The sequence below is a fragment of the Lactuca virosa genome, chromosome 1, assembly GCF_052849685.1.
Source record: "Lactuca virosa cultivar CGN04683 chromosome 1, Lactuca_virosa_CGN04683_v6, whole genome shotgun sequence".
In the NCBI taxonomy this organism is placed as follows: domain Eukaryota; kingdom Viridiplantae; phylum Streptophyta; class Magnoliopsida; order Asterales; family Asteraceae; genus Lactuca; species Lactuca virosa.
The window spans coordinates 62788958-62814050 of record NC_136426.1 but is presented as its reverse complement, the minus strand read 5'-3'; the positions used below and the strand labels follow the sequence as shown (position 1 = coordinate 62814050).

General features: G+C 36.4%; 2 protein-coding genes across 2 annotated transcripts; both read right to left on the bottom strand.

Annotated features, from left to right (window-relative positions):
• Positions 1–17264: 17264 nt before the first annotated feature.
• On the bottom strand, positions 17265–18445 carry LOC145114369 (uncharacterized). Its single transcript, XM_079050362.1, has 4 exons — positions 18409–18445; positions 18122–18324; positions 17567–18033; positions 17265–17490 (listed from the first exon to the last, which is right to left on the bottom strand). The coding sequence occupies exons 1-4, from the start codon at positions 18443–18445 to the stop codon at positions 17265–17267; spliced, it is 933 nt and encodes a 310-aa protein (XP_078906488.1).
• A 1118-nt stretch (positions 18446–19563) lies between these two features.
• Positions 19564–20322, bottom strand: LOC145104897 (VQ motif-containing protein 11-like). Its single transcript, XM_079042062.1, has one exon. The coding sequence runs from the start codon at positions 20198–20200 to the stop codon at positions 19715–19717; it is 486 nt and encodes a 161-aa protein (XP_078898188.1). The 5' UTR covers positions 20201–20322; the 3' UTR covers positions 19564–19714.
• Between the last annotated feature and the right edge of the window lie 4771 nt (positions 20323–25093).

Below are 25093 nucleotides of genomic sequence, written 5' to 3'. Positions count from 1 at the left end.
TTACAAAAGCTATAGTATTTTCACAAGAAGGCTTATAGCAAATATAATAACATACACATAGGAAAACTTATTTTCATCGAGTCATTGTAGTCATCGTTTTATTTAAAGTGATTTTGGTGACTTATGAAAATAGATGATTGAAATTATATATATATATATATATATATATATATATATATATATATATATATATATATATATATATATATATATATAGGAACGGCTAATGCACACCCTCTAAATTCTACTCATATACTATATACATTTGTCTATTTGAACCCTCAACCTCGTAGGGAAAAAACAGGTCTGACCTTATATAGATTGAAACTATGCCCTTGATTAGGGCCCCCAATTCTAAGGGTCCCACTTAACCCAAATTTCAATTTGGGGATTGACAATTCAGATTCTCCATTTACGCACATCAGTAGAAGTAGAACCACTAAAACCATTCTCGTTAGAAAGTAGAAATTGAATGTGACTGTTCTTCTTCTTTCTCTGAATCTTTGTCCTCTGATTTCGTTATTCATTCTCCACAGTCCTTAGAACCATATAAACAATTACCACTACCAGTCTGAGTATGATTCTCGATTCTTTTTCTTCCTGGCTCTGATAATCTGATTGATTCTTGATTGTTCAAAAATCAAAAAAATAGGTTAGCTCCATTGTTGATTCTTCTTTCTGAAATGTTGTGAAGTATCAAGAACTCAACTGATTTGGTGATTCTTGAATCTTGAAAGGCTGAATTATGAAAATGTATGTTCTTCTTCGGTTCTTCCTCTGATTCTCTATTTCTCCATAACTGATAACTGTCCATTGCTGATTATCTATGATTGTGAATTTGTGTCTTGTGATAATATGATAATCTATGATAAATTTTGTTATTTTGATGAAGTTAAATCTGTTTGATGTAGAAATTTTTTTTTTATTTTATGCACAAAAGAAGGAATAAATCCGTTTTTTGAACTTTCATGTAGAATAGTATTGAATTTTGTTATCTTGACTGGTTCTTCTTTCTCAATTAGGGTTAATAGGGCTTAAAATTTTTAATACACATTATGTCAAGTTGGATTTTGGAATGATTTTGGATGGAAGTTGCCAACTTTGAACGATTTTGAGTTTTCTAAAGGTCAAGGCTGTCAAGAACTCACTTTGCCAAGCATGCAAAGAAGGTATTTCCATTAATCTTTTGTCTTGGTGATAATTATTATTAATCAAATAATCAATAATCATGTCTAAGAGAAAAATCAAATAAGGGGCTTTAAAAAAGAAAAGAGAAATGCAACAAGAAGCTTTTATAGAATCACAGAAATGATCGTTTTTAAAATTATTAACTGCAAACAAAAATGTTGATAATGAACAAGAATAAATTAATCTTGATAATAATAATCATGAATAAGCTAATATTGAAATTGATAATGAACAAACTAATATCGAACACGATAACGAACAAACTAATAGTAAAAATGATAACGAACAAACTAATATTGAAAATGATAACGAACAAACTAGGACTAATATCAATAAAGTCTCATGTTTTTGGCACTAAATTGAAAAAAGCGCTGAATTTAATTTTTCATTTACTATGACCACGATATTTTTCATGGAATTATGAAAAAAGGGCACAGTGCCGGTTTCACCGGTTTCAGCAGGTTGCGTAGCTTAGTCGAACGTTGGATGTAGTTGTTAGCTAGGTTTTGGGTCGATTCTTCTCCCCAACGTCAAACCAAAAAGATGGTAAGCTCCTCCAACACGCACACACAAGGGTACATAGAATGGTCCTTAAGGAATCGTTGGTCTGAAGATTTGAGATGCGAATGTGATGAACCTGCGACATTCTCGATCTCCAAAACTGTCGATAATCCATGGCGGAAATTCAGGGGGTGTCCAAACTATCAGGTAATATTAAGTTTGCTACTTTTTGTGGTATTGTTGAACCAGTATGAAGAAGTGGTTGTTGTGCAGGACTCCAAAAAAATACGAATTTTTTTTATGGCTTGATCCACCCCTGCCAAACACTTACTACAAGGAAACTTTGTGGAAGTTCCATATGGATTTGGAGGAGGCTAAGAACAATAAAGAATTTGGAATGGAGATTTTGAAGCTTTCGGAGGAAGCCAAGAACCACAAAGCAGTTCAAGTGGATATTTTAAATCTGTTGAAGGTGGAGCTAGTTATGGTCATGTTTTTAGTGGTGGTGATTGTGATGGGGTTTATGGTTCACAATGTTGTGGTTAAAGCACCATGAAGTTGTGGGCATTAGTTAGGTTCAGGTGGAATGATAGTAGTAGTAGTTTAGGTGTAAGGGTATTTTGGTCAAGTTAGGTAGTAAGTAGATGCATGTGTTATGTATGGTAATATTTTGGTTTTGTAAGAGATGACAATGAAAACAACTTATTATGTCTTAATGATAACAATGTATTAAGTCCTTTAACACATACATATGTATAAAAATAACCAAATCATAGAAGGTAACAACAATTACAATTAAGTCCTTTAACACATACATATGTATTAACCTACTTACCAAGCTAACCAAAACACGGAAGGTAACAACAATTATAGTGATCAAGGCATATATATTGATAACTTAACAATCATACCATGTCGTTTACAAAGCTTCCCATACATCAATGTCAGTTAACAGCCTAAAAAGGGGAATGTACTTTACAAAGCTTCCCACAAACCACTACCATACCATATAACCTAATTAGAACCAAACTTCCAATTCTACAAAACATTATGGACAGGAATTGGAAGCTTGTTACCAAAAGACAAGTGTACCAAAATTAGAAGTTTACAAAAAGGGCAACCTATTTACTAATGCACATTCTTAATCTAAAACCCAAGGGGTTTTGGAAGAACCACCACCACCATCATCTTCAACCATTTTCCTGAGCTTCAGTTTCCTAATTCTTTCAGAGGGTTTCCTCTTTTTCTACCAATGGAAATTAAAAGAACCATGACCGAAGGGTATCACTCTTGCTCCAACCTCTCTGCCTTGAACTTCTTCTTCCTCAACCACTCTGCCTTCAACTTCTTCTTCCTCAACCTCTCTGCCTTGAACTTCTTCTTCTTCAACCTCTCTCTCTCTTCAACTACTTTTTCCTCAACCTATCCCTCTTCAACTTCTTCTTCCTTAGCTTCTCTTTCTTCAATCTCTTTTTCCTCAACTTCTCCATAAACCTACCATATGGCAGGCTAGTTAGTAAAGCTACAATATGAAAGCCAAAAATAGTATAACAACACATACCTCTTTCATAGCAGCCACTACATCAGCATGTGTATATCCAGACAACAACAACTCCTTTAAAGTAAGTCTTTCATTCACCTTCACCTCATTGTCATTCTCTTGTTCCTGAACATCCTCTTTTGTTTCACTCATAGGTTGCTTACCATTAGGTGTATAGGTAAAAAGATCATCAAAATCCTCATCACAGGTTAGGGGCACATCCTTCTTTGCTTGACTCTTATGTTTCTTACCATTAGGTGTTTTCTTTGGTGTTTTGTTCCTTGATCCAGAAACTTTAGTTTTCCTTCCTCTCCTTTGATGGGTTTTCAGAGCATTCTAACACTCCTATGGTGTACATGCAACCCTAGAAACCTTGGATCTATGTTTGACTATGATACATGCAAATAATTATTTTTCCAAGGTTCTTATCCTATCTAGCATGGCATGGGGAACTTGAATCAAATAAAGCTAGTAGAATTACTTACCTTGTAGTTGTAGTTGATTGCTTAGAGTTTTAGAGCCTAGCACCAATAGTGTGGATGCCTCAAATGGAAATCACAAATCACCACAAACTTGGAACTTTGAGAGAATAGTAATCACCTTCTTGAAATCGGCCCTCTTACTTTACTCACCACAACTCATGTGATTTCAAGAACCAAAGCCTCCTTTATATAGTGTGGTGGATTAGGGTTACATTCATGTAAACCCTAATACCCATGTCTTTTCATTTCCATGAGATCCATGGGTTAAAGCTCCATGGAGTATCCATGGACTTTCCATGCAAGCCTAGCCCATTCCAAATAAGCATTAGCCCACACTATATAAATACAAGAGCCCATATTTAATTAGTCATACTTTTGATCTCTAAATTAATTTTAGATTAATTATAGATCAATACTAATTAAATAATATGATTTTATATTAATATATTAGGACTTATAATATATTAATAAATCATAACTTATACTATTCTCAAACGATTATCCATAAATTGTTCGGGTGAAGTGCAACCCAAATGGACCATGCCGAGTCGGGTCAAGTACATACCAAATATAGTTATGGACTTAGACACTATATCCAACAGTCTCCCACTTGGATAAGTCTAATAACTATAGTTGCAAGTATGACTTCAGGAACCGATCAGCAATCGTAGCTCTTTAAACTCTGTTGAACTATGAAGCGCCATTTTAGATAAGTGATCATATAATCCTCTGTTCTAGATATCAGCCGGACAAATACATGGAATATGGTCTTGCTTATTGTCCAGCATTTGTTTCCTGATTTCCGATTTGTTTGACATAGAACTTAACTGAACACATCAATTTAGTTCTGACCGGGCCCGGTACATAGGTCAAAACAAAATCATCGAGGGGCCCAGATATCGCTTCTAATCCTAGAAGGAACAGATAAACTTCGACTCATATGTTTGCTCTACTACTTGTTGAATTACACACAAAAGCACGGTTTATAACATCGAGTTACCAATGCGTTTTCGTGCAATCAATGCATAACCAACTCATAGGCAACAAATCATATCTCTAGGTTTGAAGACTTATATGATATTACCGTCTCACGATCACTCGAGATAAATTCCATGAAGTGATACAAGTGAGTGTGGGTTGAATCCAATACTCAGAACTTATGAGCACTCATGAGTGCTGTAGCCCCGCTTTGTCTAACATCTTAGACCTCTACAAGCCAACCCATGACAGTCTTGATTCATATCTACTTCCAACATATGACCGACTGTGGAGAGTTTGAATAATATGATATAAACCATAACATAATTATTCTGGAAGTCAAAACATGCAAAAAAGAAATAATAGTAAACGATTGACAAGAGATAGCAACACTTTACTCATAAATAACAGCTTTTATTTATCATCAAATGTCAATTACATTTTACAAATTTCAAGATTATCTAACTACTAAAACTAATATCATCCTTCAGCCCTATGCTCCGAGCATGCTGGAGATGCTTAGCCCGAGTCAGTCCCTTCGTGAGGGGATCTGCTGGGTTCTCATCCGATGATACCCTCTTTGCCACGAGGATTCCTTCTTCTATTCGATGTCTGATGAAGTGATATTTTCTGTCAATGTGTCTGGATCTACCATGATCTCTTGGTTCCTTGGCTAAGGCAACCGCACTATTGCTGTCACAGAAAATCTCCATTGGCTCCTTTATAGCTGGTACAACTCCAAGGTCTCCAATGAAGTTCTTCAGCCATATCGCCTCCTTTGCTGCCTCGCTAGCTGCTATATACTCTGATTCGCAAGTTGAATCAGCCACTGTCTCTTGCTTGGAACTCTTCCAAGAAATTGCTCCTCCGTTTAACGTAAAGACCCAGCCTGACTGAGAGCGGAAATTATCCCTATCAGTCTGAAAGCTAGCATCACTATACCCTACAACTCTCAAGTCTTCACTCCCACCGAGGGTAAGGACCCAGTCCTTAGTCCTCCGTAGGTACTTGAGGATATTCTTTACCGCAGTCCAGTGTGCCTTGCCAGGGTTCCCCTGATACCTGCTAACCATACTCAAAGCAAAGGCTACATCAGGTCGAGTACACGTCATAGCATACATGATCGATCCTACAGCTGAAGCATAAGGTATTCGACTCATTTCTGCTATCTCAGCCTCAGTACTAGGGCTTTGTGTCTTACTCAATCTGGCGTTACTCTGGATGGGTAACTCTCCTTTCTTGGAGTTATGCATGTTGAACCTTTTCAACACTTTGTCCATATAGGTGCTTTGACTAAGTCCAATTAGTCTTTTACTCCTGTTTCTCAAATTCCTTATCCCTAGGATATAGGCAGCTTCTCCAAGGTCCTTCATAGCGAAACACTTCCCAAGCCAGGACTTTACTTCCTGCAGGGTTGGGATGTCATTTCCTATGAGTTGTATGTCATCCACATACAGTACCAAAAAGCTGACTATACTCCCACTAGCCTTGATATAGACACAAGATTCATCTTCACTCCTTGAAAAGCCAAATTCTTTGATTTTCTCATCAAAGCAAAGATTCCATCTGCGAGGTGCCTGTTTTAATCCATAAATGGATTTCTCGAGCTTACACACTCTACTAGGGTACTCTGTACTGACATCCATGTCGGTCTTCTTCTTGAAGATCCATTTGCACCCAACTATCTTACGATCAGGTACATTGTCAACCAAGTTCCAAACTTGATTGTCATACATGGACTGTATCTCGCTATCCACAGCCTCTTTCCATTTAGCAGCCTCAGGGCCTGCCATGGCTTCCGTGTAGCTGTTAGGCTCATCCAGATTTACCAATGTGTTATCACTGATAAGTGTCTCACCTTTTGCAGTAATATGAAAACCATAATAATGCTCAGGTGCATTCCTAACTCTGGTGGAACGCCTCAGAGGTATAGATTCTTCAGTCGGCTCAACAGGAGTTTCCTCCTCAGGTTGAGGGCTAGGGTTTGAGGTTCCTTCACCACTTGACTCTTGAATTTCCTCAAGGTCAATTTGCCTCCCACTGTCTCCTTAGCTCATGAATTCTCTCTCTCGAAAGAATCCTCTTCTTGCTACAAAGACCACATTATCACTGGGTCTGTAGAAGATGTAACCAAAGGATTTCTGTGGGTAGCCTGATGAAAATACACCTTTCGCTTCGGGGTTCGAGCTTATCGTGAGTCTCGCGTCTCACGAAAGCCTCGCAACCCCAAATCTTGATGTGGACTAGATTGGGAACTTTTCCAGTCCACAACTCGTGAGGTGTTTTGGCAACCTTCTTTGTAGGGACTAGATTAAGGATATGGGCGGCAGTCTCTAAGGCATACCCCCAAAATGAGATTGGTAGCGAAGCTCGACTCATCATGGAACGAACCATGTCCAACAAGGTCCGATTGCGCCTCTCAGCTACACCATTCAACTGTGGTGTCCTAGGAGGTGTCAATTGTGAGACAATCCCACATTCCTTAAGATGGTCAAGGAACTCAGTACTAAGATACTCACCACCATGATCAGATCGAAGCATCTTAATGTTCTTGCCCAACTGATTCTCCACTTCTTGCTTAAACTCTTTGAATTTCTCAAAGGTTTCTGACTTATGCTTGATTAGGTAGACATATCCATATCTACTAAAATCATCAGTAAAAGTCACATAGAGCCGATTAGCATCTCTTGTGGCGGTTCTGAAGGGTCCACACACATCCGTGTGTATGAGGTCCAACAAACCTTCACCCCTAGCACAAGTGCCAGTAAAAGGTGACTTTGTCATTTTACCAAGCAAACAAGATTCACAACTATCATCTGACTTTAGGTCAAATGACTCCAAGACTCCATCCTTTTGGAGTTGGCCTATGCGTTTCTTGCTTACATGTCCAAGACGACAATGCCATAAGGATGCTTTATCTAAGCTAGTGGAAGAGTTAATACACAATACATTATTTCCTAGATTATCTACAACAGATACAGTTTCATACACGCCATCACAAGGTAATGCTTTAAAATAAAGAACATTATTAAAGAAAGCATCAATACTACCATTATTATTATCAAAATAAAAGGTAAAACCTTGTTTATACAATGCATGAAAGGAAATAACATTTCTTGCCATTTCTGGCGAATAATAACATTTATTCAAATCTAATGTAAACTCACTATTTAGCACTAAGGAATAAACTCTTATCTTGGTGACAGGTGAAGCTTTCCTGTTTCCCATGATCAAGTTTATCTTTCCCTGCTCCACATTCTCACTTCTTTTTAGTCCCTGCAAATCACAACATATGTGAATACCACAACCTGTATCAAGGACCCAAGACTTAGAATGAGGTGAGTTATTAGACAATATAGTGTATATACCTGCATGGTTGGGTTTTACTTTCCCATCCTTCAAATCTTGCTGGTACTTTGGGCAGTTTCGCTTCCAGTGCGACTTTTCATGGCAATAGAAGCATTCAGCCTCATTAGGGTTAGCAGAAGGAGTGACAAAACCTTTCTTGGTTTTGCTTGAAGAGGAGCCTTCAAGGGTCTTACCCTTGGTACCCTTAGAAGGGTTCTTTCTCTTCTTCCCTTTGCCATGCCCGATTGCCAAGACATTGGCCGCAGTTGGAGTAGGAGTAGGAGTAGTAACAACCGACTTACCCTTTAGACCACTTTCGGCGGTCTTCAAGAGTCCTTGAAGTTTGCTGAGGGTGACTTCTTCCTTGTTCATGTGATATGTCATGCGGAATTGATCATAACACGATGGCAAGGAGTGCAAAATGATGTCTATTGCTAACTCCTCAGGGAAGTTCACATTCAGCTTCAGTAAACGGTCCACATACCTTTGCATTTTCTGCATGTGGCCCGTGATGGGTTCACCATCCTTCATTCAGGTTGTTATCATGGAGGAGATTATTTCATATCGCTCTTGACGAGCACTTTGATGGTAGCGGTCCATCAAGTCCTGGTGCATCTCAAAAGGATAATAGTCCTCATAGGACTTTTGGAGCTCAGCTGTCATGGTGGCCATCATGATGCATGCCACTTTTGTAGCATCTCTTTCATGTACCTCATATTCAGCAAGCTCTTCAGGAGTAGCAGTTGGCTCGGGTACCTTCAGCTCCTTGTTGAGAACATATTCTTTGTTCTCATACCGAGTGACCATCCTGATGTTTCTGATCCAATCTGTAAAGTTGGACCCATCAAAGATGACTCTCCCACAAAGATTCATGAGAGAGAAGGAGCTAGTAGGGTTTGAGCCAGAAGCATTGTTATTGGAAGACATCTGAAAAGAAGAGGGAATAGATTAGATTAGATATAGAGATAGTCCTTAACAAAACACCCAAATGTCATATTAAGGCTAGGACCCAACACAATATTTTATAACTTAGAAGAGGTATGCCGTAATCCAAGCTATAACATATTTGAAAGGTAGGTGAATGACGATTCACCAATTTCCACCATGAAAAACGAAATATTTAATTAGGTTTTAATTGGTTTAGAAACTCCTAGATTCTTTGAGATTCATTGAACTTTCTTCAATGGCATGTTTCACTCTCGAGTGTGCCCTTCAAGTTTTGTGACTGGGATGCCGAGGATCACAAAACAAGGTGTGAAGTAACCATGCAAATTACTTGGTACCCTTAATGTATTACACCTCAATCGATGTGCCGGTTAACCACACACGCTCCATCGATACTATGATAAACATTAAGTCACCCTTTACCTACCTTGTTAAGTTCAAGTTAGTGTGTCGGTTAACCACACACGCTCCACTAACGACTTAAACAAAGTGTAAAGTGTAATTTCATGGACTAGCAAAATCGGCACACTAAGTAGAGAATAAGAGGGCTAGCCGATTTGAGTGATAAGTAAACTTCTCTCAAGGTTATTTCAAGTGTTGTGGTGTTGTGTGAGACATTTGAGGCATCACACTTGAGGTGCTAGGCTCACAAGGTTCTCAAGGAATCCAAGCAACAAGCAAGGTATGTTTTTCTTACTAGCTTTATGATTCAAGTTCCCATGCTATGCTAGATAGTTGAAGAACCTTGGAAAATCAAATTTGCATGTATCTTAGTAAAACATAGATCCAAGGTTTCTAGGGTTGCATGTACACCTTAGGAGTGTTAGAATGCTCAAAACCCTTCAGAGTATTTATCTGTTTTGGTGTTAGTCAGTTTGCGGGATTGATGTGACAACTGAAGAAAATGCGACACCGACCGCTGGTAGGAATTAGTGCAAATAAACACATGTAATAGAATAAAAGTGTAATATAATAATATATTAATAAATATACACAATTACGTCCTTACACGATCGTAAGAACACAGCTATTTTAGCAAAAGGCTAAAAAATAAGTGCACAAAAAGTCGTACCTGAAGGGTTTTGAGCATTCTAACACTCTTATGGTGTACATGCAACCCTAGAAACCTTGGATCTATATTTTCTCTAAGATACATGCAAATAATAATTTTTCCAAGGTTTACTTCCTAACTAGCATGGCATGGGGTACTTGAATCATAAAACTCTAGAAGAATTACATATCTTTAGTAGTGGTTGATTGCTTGGAGTTTGAGAGCCTATCATTAATAATGTGGATGCCTCAAATGGAAGTCACAAATCACGACAAACCTTTGGAAACTTGAGAGAACAGTTGAACACTTCTAGAAATGGACCATGTCGGGTCGAGTCAAGTACATCTCAAATATAGTTATGGACTTAGACACCTTATCCAACAGTCTCCCACTTGGATAAGTCTAATAACTATAGTTGCAATTATGACTTCAAGAATCGGCTGGCAATCGTAGCTCTTAAAACTCTGTTGAACTATGAAGCGCCTTTTTAGATAAGGGATCATATAATCATCTGTTCTAGATATCAGGCAGACAAATATATGGAACAATGTCTTACTTATTGTCAAGCAGTTTGTTTCCCGATTTCCGATTTGTTTGACATAGAACTTAATTGAACACATCAATTTAGTTCTGACCGGGCCCGGTACATGGGTCAACACAAAATCATCGAGGGGCCTAGATATCGCTTCTAATCAATGAAGGAACAGATAAACTTCGACTCATATGCTTGTTCTACTACTTGTTGAGTCATACACAAAGGTACGTTTTATAACATCGAGTTACCAATGCGTTTTCGTACAATCAATGTATAACCAACTCATAGTCTACAACTCATATCTCTAGGTTTGAAGACTTATATGATATTACCGTCTCACGATCACTCGAGATAAATTCCATGAAGTGATAAAAGTGAGCGTGGGTTGAATCCAATACTCAGAACTTATGAGTACTCATGAGTACTGTAGCAACTCTTGCAATGTCAAACAGCTTAGACATCTACAAGCCAACTTCATGACAGTCTTGATTCATATCTACTTCCAACATATGACTGACTGTGGAGAATTTGAATAATATGATAAACCATAACATAATTATTCTGGAAGTCAAAACATGCAAATTGAAATGATAGTAAACGATTGACAAAAAATGGCGTCACAATACCCCACCACCCTCAAGTCATCACTCCCACTGAGGGTAAGGACCTAGTCCTTAGTCCTCCGCAAGTACTTGAGAATGTTCTTTACCGCAGTCCAGTGAGCCTTGCCCAGATTCCCTTGATATATGCTGACCATGCTCAAAGCAAAGGCCACATCAGAGCGAGTACAAGTCATAACATACATGATCGAGCCAACAGCGGAAGCATATGGTATTCGACTCATCTCAGCTATCTCAGCCTCTGTACTCAGACTCTGAGTTTTACTTAGTTTGGCATTGCTCTGCATCGGTAAGTCACCTTTCTTGGAATCCATCATGTTGACTCTTTTCAACACCTATTCCAAGTAGGTACTTTGACTAAGTCCAATTAGTCTCTTATTTCTGTCTCTCAATATCCTTATCCCCAGAATATAGGCAGCTTCTCCAAGGTCCTTCATAGCGAAACACTTACCAAGCCAGGACTTAACATCCTGCAAGGTTGGGATGTCATTTCCTATGAGTAGTATGTCATCCACATAAAATACCAAAAAGCTAACTATACTCCCACTAGCCTTGACATATACACATGACTCATCTTCGCTCCTCGAAAAGCCAAGCTCTTTGACTTTCTCATCGAAACAAAGATTCCATCTACGAGGTGCTTGTTTCAATCCATAGATGGATTTCTCAAGCTTACACACTCTATTAGGGTACTCTGCGCCGACAAAACCCTCTGGCTGACTCATGTAAACAACCTCAGCCAACTTTTCATTAAGGAAAGCGGTTTTGACATCCATTTGCCATATTTCATAATCATGAAATGCAGCTATGGCTAGCATAACCCTAATAGACTTAATCTACGCTACTGGTGATAAGGTCTCATCATAATCAACTCCCGGAGTTTGAGTAAAGCCCTTCGCAACCAGTCACGCCTTATAAGTGTGTACATTCACATCCATGTCGGTCTTCTTCTTGAAGATCCATTTGCACCCTACTGTCTTACGACCCGGTACATTGTCAACCAAGTTCCAAACTTGATTGTCATACATGGACTGAATCTCGATGTCCATCGCCTTTTTCCATTTAGCAGACTCGAGGCCTACCATGGCTTCCTTGTAGTTGTTAGGTTCATCCAAATTTACCATTGTGCTATCACTGATAAATGTATCACCTTCTACAGTAATATGGAAACCATAAAACTCAGGTGGAACCCTAACTCTATTGGAACGCCTCAAAGGTACAAACTCGTCAATCGACTCAACAGGAGTTTCCTCCTCAGGTTGATCACTAGTGTTTGAGGTTCCTTCACCGCTTGACTCTTGAAGTTCTTCAAGGTCAATTGGCCTCCCACTGTCTCCTTGGCCTATGACCTCTCTCTCGCGAAAGACGCCTCTCCTCGCAACGAAGACAATATTGTCGCTCAGTCTGTAGAAGAGATAACCAAAGGATTTATGTGGGTAGCCGATAAAAATACACCGCTCACTACGAGGTTCGAGCATGTTGTGAGTCTTGCGTCTCACGAAAGCCTCGCAACCCCAAACCTTGATGTGGTCTAATGTGGGAACCTTCCCAGTCCACATCTCGTGAGGTGTTTTGGAAATCTTCTTGGTAGGGACTAGATTAAGGATATGGACGGCAGTCTCTAAGGCATACCCCCAGAATGAGATAGGTAACGAAGCTTGACTCATCATGGAACGAGCCATGTCAAACAAGGTTTGATTGCGCCTCTCAGCCACACCATTAAGTTGTGGTGTCCTAGGTGGCGTCAACTGTGAAGCAATTCCACATTCCTAAAGATAGTCAAGGAACTCGATACTAAGATACTCACCACCCCGATCGGATCGAAGCATCTTTATCTTCATGCCTAGCTGATTCTCCACTTATTGTTTAAACTCTTTGAATTTCTCAAAGGTTTCTGACTTATGCTTGATTAGGTAGACATATCCATATCTACTAAAATCATCAGTAAAAGTCACATAGAGCCGATTAGCATCTCTTGTGGCGGTTCTGAAGGGTCCACACACATCCGTGTGTATGAGGTCCAACAAACCTTCACCCCTAGCACAAGTGCCAGTAAAAGGTGACTTTGTCATTTTACCAAGCAAACAAGATTCACAACTATCATCTGACTTTAGGTCAAATGACTCCAAGACTCCATCCTTTTGGAGTTGGCCTATGCGTTTCTTGCTTACATGTCCAAGACGACAATGCCATAAGGATGCTTTATCTAAGCTGGTGGAAGAGTTAATACACAATACATTATTTCCTAGATTATCTACAACAGATACAGTTTCATACACGCCATCACAAGGTAATGCTTTAAAATAAAGAACATTATTAAAGAAAGCATCAATACTACCATTATTATTATCAAAATAAAAGGTAAAACCTTGTTTATACAATGCATGAAAGGAAATAACATTTCTTGCCATTTCTGGCGAATAATAACATTTATTCAAATCTAATGTAAACTCACTATTTAGCACTAAGGAATAAACTCTTATCTTGGTGACAGGTGAAGCTTTCCTGTTTCCCATGATCAAGTTTATCTTTCCCTGCTCCACATTCTCACTTCTTTTTAGTCCCTGCAAATCACAACATATGTGAATACCACAACCTGTATCAAGGACCCAAGACTTAGAATGAGGTGAGTTATTAGACAATATAGTGTATATACCTGCATGGTTGGGTTTTACTTTCCCATCCTTCAAATCTTGCTGGTACTTTGGGCAGTTTCGCTTCCAGTGCGACTTTTCATGGCAATAGAAGCATTCAGCCTCATTAGGGTTAGCAGAAGGAGTGACAAAACCTTTCTTGGTTTTGCTTGAAGAGGAGCCTTCAAGGGTCTTACCCTTGGTACCCTTAGAAGGGTTCTTTCTCTTCTTCCCTTTGCCATGCCCGATTGCCAAGACATTGGCCGCAGTTGGAGTAGGAGTAGGAGTAGTAACAACCGACTTACCCTTTAGACCACTTTCGGCGGTCTTCAAGAGTCCTTGAAGTTTGCTGAGGGTGACTTCTTCCTTGTTCATGTGATATGTCATGCGGAATTGATCATAACACGATGGCAAGGAGTGCAAAATGATGTCTATTGCTAACTCCTCAGGGAAGTTCACATTCAGCTTCAGTAAACGGTCCACATACCTTTGCATTTTCTGCATGTGGCCCGTGATGGGTTCACCATCCTTCATTCAGGTTGTTATCATGGAGGAGATTATTTCATATCGCTCTTGACGAGCACTTTGATGGTAGCGGTCCATCAAGTCCTGGTGCATCTCAAAAGGATAATAGTCCTCATAGGACTTTTGGAGCTCAGCTGTCATGGTGGCCATCATGATGCATGCCACTTTTGTAGCATCTCTTTCATGTACCTCATATTCAGCAAGCTCTTCAGGAGTAGCAGTTGGCTCGGGTACCTTCAGCTCCTTGTCGAGAACATATTCTTTGTTCTCATACCGAGTGACCATCCTGATGTTTCTGATCCAATCTGTAAAGTTGGACCCATCAAAGATGACTCTCCCACAAAGATTCATGAGAGAGAAGGAGCTAGTAGGGTTTGAGCCAGAAGCATTGTTATTGGAAGACATCTGAAAAGAAGAGGGAATAGATTAGATTAGATATAGAGATAGTCCTTAACAAAACACCCAAATGTCATATTAAGGCTAGGACCCAACACAATATTTTATAACTTAGAAGAGGTATGCCGTAATCCAAGCTATAACATATTTGAAAGGTAGGTGAATGACGATTCACCAATTTCCACCATGAAAAACGAAATATTTAATTAGGTTTTAATTGGTTTAGAAACTCCTAGATTCTTTGAGATTCATTAAACTTTCTTCAATGGCATGTTTCACTCTCGAGTGTGCCCTTCAAGTTTTGTGACTGGGATGCCGAGGATCACAAAACAAGGTGTGAAGTAACCATGCAAATTACTTGGTACCCTTAATGTATTACACCTCAATCGATGTGCCGGTTAACCACACACGCTCCATCGATACTATGATAAACATTAAGTCACCCTTTACCTACCTTGTTAAGTTCAAGTTAGTGTGTCGGTTAACCACACACGCTCCACTAACGACTTAAACAAAGTGTAAAGTGTAATTTCATGGATTAGCACCTTATTCACATTTTCCTAAAATAACTAAGATTAGGAATTCAATAAAGTTTAGTTACTTTAGTATTATCATTATACCTTTAATGAGAATTTATAAGTCCTTGTCCTACCCGTTCGGCTAACGACCCTCCACCGATCAAGGAAACGGTGGGTGAGAGTGGACACCCATTAAGTTGCCATTTTATAGGCAACAACCTTATACCCCCCTTATAGACCGGCTTCGTGAATGAGGCGTACTAGCGGTAAGACGACTTGATCTTATACATATATAAATATTATTAAACTTATAATATTATAAAGTATAAGGGTTGAATTTTAACTTTTAAAATTCTAGGGGTTGGAACTAAAGTTTTTAATATGACTTTACATGTTCCAAAACTTGAGGGCAAGTTTTGTAAACTTTCAAAACTTTTCATTTCTCATAACTTATGAGTTAATGGTTATTAAAAATGAAGACTCTTCATTTTTTGTAACCTATGTGTTCTTTTAATGGTTATTTATAAATGTGACTTTTGGTTATCCATAACTTAAGAACTAGTTATGGACTCCATTAAAACACATAAAGATCAAGAATTAATCTAATCAATTATTAGCACATAATTTCTATGATCTTCTAAACTCATATGTTTATGAATGTTCATATCAAAAATTTCAAGAATCGTAAGTACATATACAAAACTTGAAATTTTGATACGAGCTTTTGAACAAAACTTCGATTTTCAAGTTTTTTTTTTTTTTTTTGCATCAAGTATCAATAAACAAACCTGGCTCTGACACCACGGATGGGTTTTCAGAGCATTCTAACACTCCTATGGTGTACATGCAACCCTAGAAACCTTGGATCTATGTTTGACTATGATACATGCAAATAATTATTTTTCCAAGGTTCTTATCCTATCTAGCATGACATGGGGAACTTGAATCAAATAAAGCTAGTAGAATTACTTACCTTGTAGTTGTAGTTGATTGCTTGGAGTTTTAGAGCCTAGCACCAATAGTGTGGATGCCTCAAATGGAAATCACAAATCACCACAAACTTGGAACTTTGAGAGAATAGTAATCACCTTCTTGAAATCGGCCCTCTTACTTTACTCACCACAACTCATGTGATTTCAAGAACCAAAGCCTCCTTTATATAGTATGGTGGATTAGGGTTACATTCATGTAAACCCTAATACCCATGTCTTTTCATTTCCATGAGATCCATGGGTTAAAGCTCCATGGATTATCCATGGACTTTCCATGCAAGCCTAGCCCATTCCAAATAAGCATTAGCCCACACTATATAAATACAAGAGCCCATATTTAATTAGTCATACTTTTGATCTCTAAATTAATTCTAGATTAATTATAGATCAATACTAATTAAATAATATGATTTTATATTAATATATTAGGACTTATAATATATTAATAAATCATAACTTATACTATTCTCAAACGATTATCCATAAATTGTTCGGGTGAAGTGCAACCCAAATGGACCATGCCGGGTCGGGTCAAGTACATACCAAATATAGTTATGGACTTAGACACTATATCCAACATCCTTGTCATCATCTTAGTCCTTTTCATAGGACTAACAGCAGGACCATCTACTTGATTACCATAATCTGAAACTGAGGGAGGAGCAACATCCCTTCTTGGTATAGCAGACCCAACTGGAGGGAATTGGTCAAAGATAGGTTGGCCTCCCCCATCTTTCCTAGGTCTTCCAATCTTCCTTTTTGGGACAGGGGGCTTAGGTACCTCATCATTTGTGCATGAAATCTTATTATTCCCAAGTTGTTGACACTTTCCACACCTCATAGTCCTAGGAACCTTTAACCTTTGTGAGGGGTATTTGGCATCTTGTGATTCAGATGCATGTTTCACTCTCTTTACTTTGGGTCTTCCAGGCATCCTTCTAACTGGGGGTGGTAATGGGTTAATAAACTCAGTCATTGGCCACAAGTTGCTTCCACCTACAGGTTGTATGTTCTAACTGTATGTTGCAACATATTTGTCCTTGTGGAACCAAGAAGAAAGGAATTGACTTGGATCTTTGTGGACATAGTTGATTGCAGCTTGACTATGCACACATGGTATGCCTGGCAACATCCAAAAGTTGCAGGTGCAAGTATGAGTGGCTAAATCAACCTTGTATCTATTGTAGGCATACCTAACCTCAAACACATCACCACCACTTGGCACCACTATCCACAACCTACACACAAAACAAACAAAGTACACATATAAATACTTAATATTTTTGGATACATGCCCATAAAAACTTATATTACCTCATATATTTCCCAAATTCATCAAGCTTCAGTTGTATGTTAGGCCCACAATTACCCCTCCATTTTGCTACCTCTTGACCTTGATGAAAAAACCTTTTCATAAGGAGAATCCTTATTTCCTCAAGCATTGTGAGTAAAGGCTTCTTCCTTATTTCTTTGATCATGTCATTGAAGAATTCTGCCACCTCATTCTCTACTGCTTCACAAGCATACCCATAAGAAAAGAATGCTTTGCACCAAGTTTCAGGTTTCCTTGCCATAAGATAGTTGTATCCTGTTTCTGTTATCTTCTTTATCTTATCCACTGTAGCAAGAAAGTCCCCTTCCACTGTACTCATAGCAGCTTCCCAAAACAAATTCTTTAGCTCTAATCCTGTGTATTTCTTCCTAAAGTTTGCAAAGATGTGTCTAGCACATTGTCTGTGCTCAACATGGGGGAGTAGGTCTGCCACAACCTGTAGAAGTCCCTATAATTAACAAACAAACACAACACATGTAAATATTAATGAATGTAACATACAAATATATATGGTATACTAGTGTATGTTGTGGTACCTTGTGTTGGTCTGAGATAACAACCAGTCCATTGCCAGCACCAAGATCCAAATCAGCAACCAAATTCTCAATGAACCAGGTCCAGTTGTCCTTATTCTCAACATTCACAACTGCCCATGCTATTGGGTAGACATTGTTGTCTGCATCCCTCCCAATAGCAGTTAAAATCTCCCTCTTAACCTGCCCCTTCAAGAAAGTGCCATCTATTAAGATTTATAATTTTAACTAATACTAATTTAAGATATTTAATTGTAGAAAAATGTCCTATTAAGATTTATAATTTTAACTTTCCAAAAGATCAACATTTGAGAAGCTTCGGTACATCTCTTTATATGTAAAAAATACCAAATGGAGAAAAATACAAACGAACATGGTTGGTCTATTTCATTGATGTAGATAAAGTTTTTTGCTTTTGTTGTAAATTATTGTGGTTGGTCTATTCCATAGATGTAGGTAGAGTTTTTTTTTGTTTTTGTTGTAAATTATCTAATGTGAATAATATATCTACACGTTCATTAGCAATAAAGGTAACAATGATTGAAACAATATTTATAGTATACTAAAAAGATATGAAACAAGTAATTAACATATTCTTAATATGAGAGCATTGATTGACTTACAAACTAGATTAATAAATAATAAAACAATTGACAAGCAAACCCAAAAACAGATAAATAAAGAAAAAAACATTGGGAAAATATGTTAATGAATTAAATATACATTTATTACATTTAAATATTATATAAATTTAATAAAATGAAAAAAAAAACATAAAATAACACATTGATATAATTTAATTTAAATTTACCAAAATAACATGTGACATAAAGTGGTAAAATTATTTTCATTTAGTAAGGAGAATCCCTACTTCGACGGCTTTGACTATGAGAAAAGTAAATATTGCGATCTCGTCTTGTCATTCTTGTAACGATGGGATGGATGAATCTTACCACATACTTGTCAATTGTCCGATCGCCAGAGGTGTGTTGGGTTGGATCCTGAATTGGTGTCAAATTTCTGATCAACAATTCAATTTGGTGGCTGAGTTGGTGGGTTTTGCTGCACAATGGGGGAGGTGTCCTAAGAAAAGAAAGATTTTCATTGCTATCATTTACCGATTTCTTTGGTGCGGTTGGAAAGCTAGGAATGCTAAAGTCTTCGATAAGGTTAGGACGTCTTCGTTTAATTTGGTGGATAGTATAATCACCTTGGTGTTCAATTGGGTAAAATATAGAGGCAAGTTTGATGATTGTAATTGGTATGTTTGGAATTGTAATCCTTTTGACATTTTGTAATTTGTTTTTCTGCCCAGCCTTGTTTCTTTAAAGGAAGCCTTGTTTCTTTAAAGGCTGGTGCTAATATATTTCCGCCGTTTCAAAAAAAAAAAAAAAATTAAAGTCAAACGTTTAATTTGGTGTGTCTAGTAGTTATTAAAGATCCACTGAAACTAAAGGCCGTTGCTTATAAATAAATAATAATCTCCTTAATTCGGAGGAGTACGTTAAACTAAATTTAAAAAGATACTAACTAACCCTATTTAAACTAATTAATTAATTTATAATCATCTGGTACATCACAAGCCCTATATTCGGGTTAGAAAGACGACGACGATGGATTATCTTTAGGTGAACAAAGAGGAAACAACGCCAACAATTCGGGTTCGGATCCTCTCGGCGTACTAAGCGGGCTCGGGTGCAAGTAAAACCCTTTCTCTGCAATGGCTCTTTCTTCTTCCTCCCCTGGTGTTCGTGGGCTCCCTCTTCCGTACACGTCCAACGTCGAAACCGGTGACGACATCATCATCTCGCCGACGGTGAAGCTCCTTTGTCTTGACGACGGAGACATGATACCAAAAGGTCGGAAACCGTCGTTGAGAGTGATCTCGAGTTTTCCAGTGTTTTGTCTTCGTTCATGGAGCTTGAATCCGGATCTCCGAGGGGGGACTTCGCCGATAGGTCGCGGAGGGAAGAAAGGTTCTTGTGGGATGGCGCCGGTGAGTCGTTGAACGACGGCGCGAAAGTTGGAAGGGTCGGCTTGGACGAAGGTTGTGGCGGGGCCGGAGTTGGAATCAGAAGCCATGAGAGAGATTGAAGTAGTTGCAATGGCGGTGTTGAATTTATATATGACGAGGTGGGCCTACTTGAATTACACCATGGGAGGGGCATCGAGTAGTGTAAAGTGTCAGGTGGCACGAAGGAGAGGGAAAATTCAAATACCAACAATTTATTGCGATTACAATGTCCTTCAGTTAATACCATAATGTTCTCTATGCTATTTAAGAACGGAAATTAGACAACACTGTGTATAACACAAGAATTAAAAGACAAATTGTACTATTATTTAATGATCTTCATATATATATATATATATAAAATTATATTTTCGACAAGGACAATTTTGTTTATCATGAACGAACCAAATTTCTAGCATTAAATCAAAAAAATGTAATGAACACTTACGGGGACTTAAATATGGAACTTGAGTTTGTGGGTTGTTTGTCATGGCATTAGGGATCGAATGTTGGGATTTTTCTAGCAGGATGGATTACTAATGTAGTTACTAACAAGTTAAAATCTAATGGGACCGGCTGTTGCAGAGCTTAGAAAACGGATTATAAAAACTTACATTGTTAAGGTACCAATGTACCATATCTAAAAGTCTTTGGTGGGAAAAGAGCACATATGTATGGTAAGTTTTAGAGAAAAACTACTAAATAGGAACCAATGTTGTCGAAAATGACTTTGATATAGTTGGCGACAAGAAACGTCTCAAAAAATTTTCTTTTGTTTTGTTATTTCTCTAGCAACTTGTTCTAGAGGGTTTCTTCTTGTCGTCCTTATATTGGTCATGATGCTTATCATTTAAAAGAAAAGTTCAATTGTGTAGTAGCCGTCACAACTGGTATTAACAATAACAATTCCATCTTTTCAATAGTCTATTGTGTGTTTGAATCAGAGAATACACAATCATGGACATGGTTTCTCGAGTCACTTAAAAAAAACAATTGGGACACTAGATGGTCTTGTTATCTATGCGAAAAGGATTAGAATAGCCATGATGCAGGTTTATCCTAATATTAAGCATAAAGAATGTATATGACACTTATATAGCAACTTCAAAAAACAATTTTGCAATGAATTTTTCAACAAGAAACCATGAGGTGCTGAAAAACCTACCATCCTAATGAGCATGACATATTATTAGTGGACTTATGGATGTAAGTGAAGATGTTAATTACATAAATAAATAACAACCATAAAAACCATGGAATAGAAGCAAGTTTGATACATCTTCCAAGTGTGATTCCAACGCTAATAATATTTCAAAAACATTTTACTTTTTGGACATATGCATTGCATTATCATCATGTGCTTGATCTCCTTGTTGTAATTAGAGAAAAGATTACGAAACTGTTTGATAAAAAAACAATGTTGGTGAAAAATGGAACGACGTACTGATTCATATTGCTAAGAATCGTCTCAATAACATCTCTAAGGTAAGTATGTTATATTATATTTCAATTACATATGTATATTTATTTTAAACTTGGATGATACATGTATGTCTCAACAATTTTTTTTACATGTATAGCTTGAGTGAATATGAAGCTTATAGAAGCTATGACAAATAAAAATATAATTAAACCATCAAATGAGTATAATAAAGGGCACAAATATGTGTGATATGGTGAGTATGGACTCGTAAAAATTCATGCAATAATCCTTCGTCTCAAGGTTTTTATCCAAATGAAATATTCATGTCTAAAAGGTTAACCAATTTCAATTTACTTTGTTTTATTTCATAAATAGATATCAATACGTATACAATGATAATAATATTTTTATTTACTCTAAGACACTTGTAAAGAATACAAAATCTCGTAGTAGCTTAGGAGTGTCGGGGTCTATGAGAAAAGGTCGTGAAATACAAATGTATGTTGGATGTTTTATTGTATGGTTTTCCTTATTAATGAATACATACGCTTTGGTTAATCTATTAATCTTCGAAATACAATATCAGTTGAATGTGTTTTGTATTGTTTTCTTTATTAATGAATACACACTTTGGTTTGGTTTTTTTATTAAAAGAAGTGGGTTCAAGAAAAAAAAACATACATAAAATGTTCATAACAATGTTTAGTTATATTCAAATTTGTTAGAATAAAAGCATTTTCTGCACATAAAATTAAAAAAATTTGGTTCAATTACCATGTGGTGTAACATTGAGAATAAAGAAAGATTTTGAACTTGACTTCTTTCAGTATTCAATGATGAAAATAGTATGACGAAAGTGCAAAATTGTTTCAATAGGAATTAATTATTTAATTTTGCATTTTTTTAACTTACTAATTTTGATTAAAATAATTATTTGGATAAATATGATATTTTGAAAATTATGAATGGATTTGATTAGAATCATTAGGTGGATAAATATGATATTTTGAAAGTTATGAATAATATAAATGATATTTTAAAATAAATATATAAGAGAAATATAATAGTTGTTATAAAAGAATAAGAATTTTAAATGATAATAAAATATGAAAAATATTAAAAATAAGGATTTGAGAAATACAATATCTTAACAGTTTATAAATAATGAATATTATATTTAAAAATTAAATTGAAGAGTTATTGCCATATATAAAAAATTTCCTTATTTATATATAACATTTTTTCCTTCACTATTTGCTTTCCTCCATTTTATATCTTTTTAACCAATTGTTCGTCTCGTCTCGTCCATAAACCTAAACTGTTCATTTTTTATTATGTTATATTCCAAATTAGTCTAATAAATATATGTATATAAAAAACAATATGACACCTTGCATCAAAAAATCTTCTTTTCATTCAAAAAATTATTATGTTTAACTTTAAAATGTATTCAAATAAAATATGAGTATATGACATTATAAACTGAAAAACTACATACCAAATATATGTTTTAAAAAATAAATAAGAGAAAAATCACCTGTCAACTAACCCCGACAATACCAATAAAACTCATTCTAAAACTGGGTTGTAAGTTGTAATTGAGATAACAAGATGGATATGTCAGATTGGTTACTTAACGAGTTTATATCTATTTTCAATAGACGTGACAAACTCGGATATATTGAATTATTGATGGGCCACTATTTGTTTATATCTATTGTGGAATTCTAAATATAAACCAAAATATTAAACATGATTAAAAATATAAATTATACAATATTTAAAAAATATTATATTACCTTCCAGTAAAAATGTCTAAGTAATAAAATGCACTTTGATAAAAAAAAATATACATATATATGGAATTGTTTGTTAATAAATAAATCAAAATTGAAAATCCTGACACGTGAGTTTTCATTAATAGTTGTTGTAGGGAAGTAAATGTTAAAAGGATGGGAAGTGTGAGAGGTGAATCCAGTGAAGGAGTGTGAGGTCAGATCAAACCAGTTGAGGAAGAGTCAAGTCAAGTCACGTACGTCAGTCGGTATTGGTGGCTGCCTGGCCGCTACATGCCATACGGATATTATATTGCCTCTCCGTCCTTGCTTGCATTCTACTTACCAAAGATACCCGAGCGTTGGGTAATGTCCATTAACATAATTTAACAAACACAACAAAAGTTTCATCTTGCTACAATTGTTTGCAGTAAAACAAGTTTGATGGAGAAGATGACAAACTGGTTTCGTTAAACCGGTCCATTGATGTTTTATGATGAAATGTGGGACATCAACCCAAAGGTAAAAAGACTATATTCATAAATGAAACTGAGCCTACATATGAAATACTGTTTCCATAATTGATACCAGCCTAGATTGTTTTCATAATTATATCCGCTATTACTGTTTTAATTATTCATACCATTTGGTTATGTATTCGAAAAAAAATCAAAATTTTGATGTCTAACCTTACATTATTTTTCCATTTAGACATTTCTCTTCTCACAAGTCACACCATCCACCAAGTGATACCTTAATAAAAGAATATATATTATTTTTTACAAAAAGATAGTAAAAAAATATCAATAAATCTAAAATATTTTAAAAAGAGTATCCTTAAGACATTATTAACAAAGGATATTGAACACCTTTAAATAAATATTAAATGTTTTAGCATTATATTAAGATATTAATTTATCGAGAGAATTTTGTATATACCCATGTTCAACTTTAATATATTATATTTGTTAAGCCTTAAATTTAAATAGAGAAATTAAACATCCTTATATTTTTTTCTTCTATCGTCTTCGTAAATATTTAATATTATGATACTTGTCATATTTAATAAAATTTTATTACATTTATCATCATCTAAAAGTGATAGGATGATAGGTAGGAAAAATAAGTTTAAAAATATCTATGTGTCCAAATTATTTTTTTAAACATATCTTAAAATCTTTTAATTAGGCTTCATATTTTACAATCGTTTTAATTTATATAAAAGAAAAGCAAGTTGACCAAATTTCCATTAAAGATCAAAAACCCTTTTAACATAAATTGGATATACCATACTGCCCCTAATGTGATCACACGTCCCGTGGAAAGGTCCAACTCGCTCCACTGGTTCTTTCCAGTTTAACAATAGGAAAACACAGAACCAAGACTCCACACTCTACTGCTCGTTGTCACCCTTTAATGCTTAAACAAGTTTCCCCAAGTAGTTCTTTTAGGAAGATATCGCATGTGTCCGATGGTTCGCTTGATGATCATTTTATTCGCTTATTCTTATATCATGTACCTATGCGGACACCTAATATGGGGGCACACACACAAACTCATTTCCTCACAAATTTGTGACTGACAAACATAAGGTCAAAGAGAAGGGTAAAAATGTGATTATGAAAGGATCCTAAAACTAATCACATTTATTATCTTTCTTCTCAAAACCTATACTCGTTTTGTGTGCTTTTCATATCAGTATTAACAAGTAGTAAGAAACTTCTTAAAGATAAGTTTACCATCGATACATTATGTGACATTCC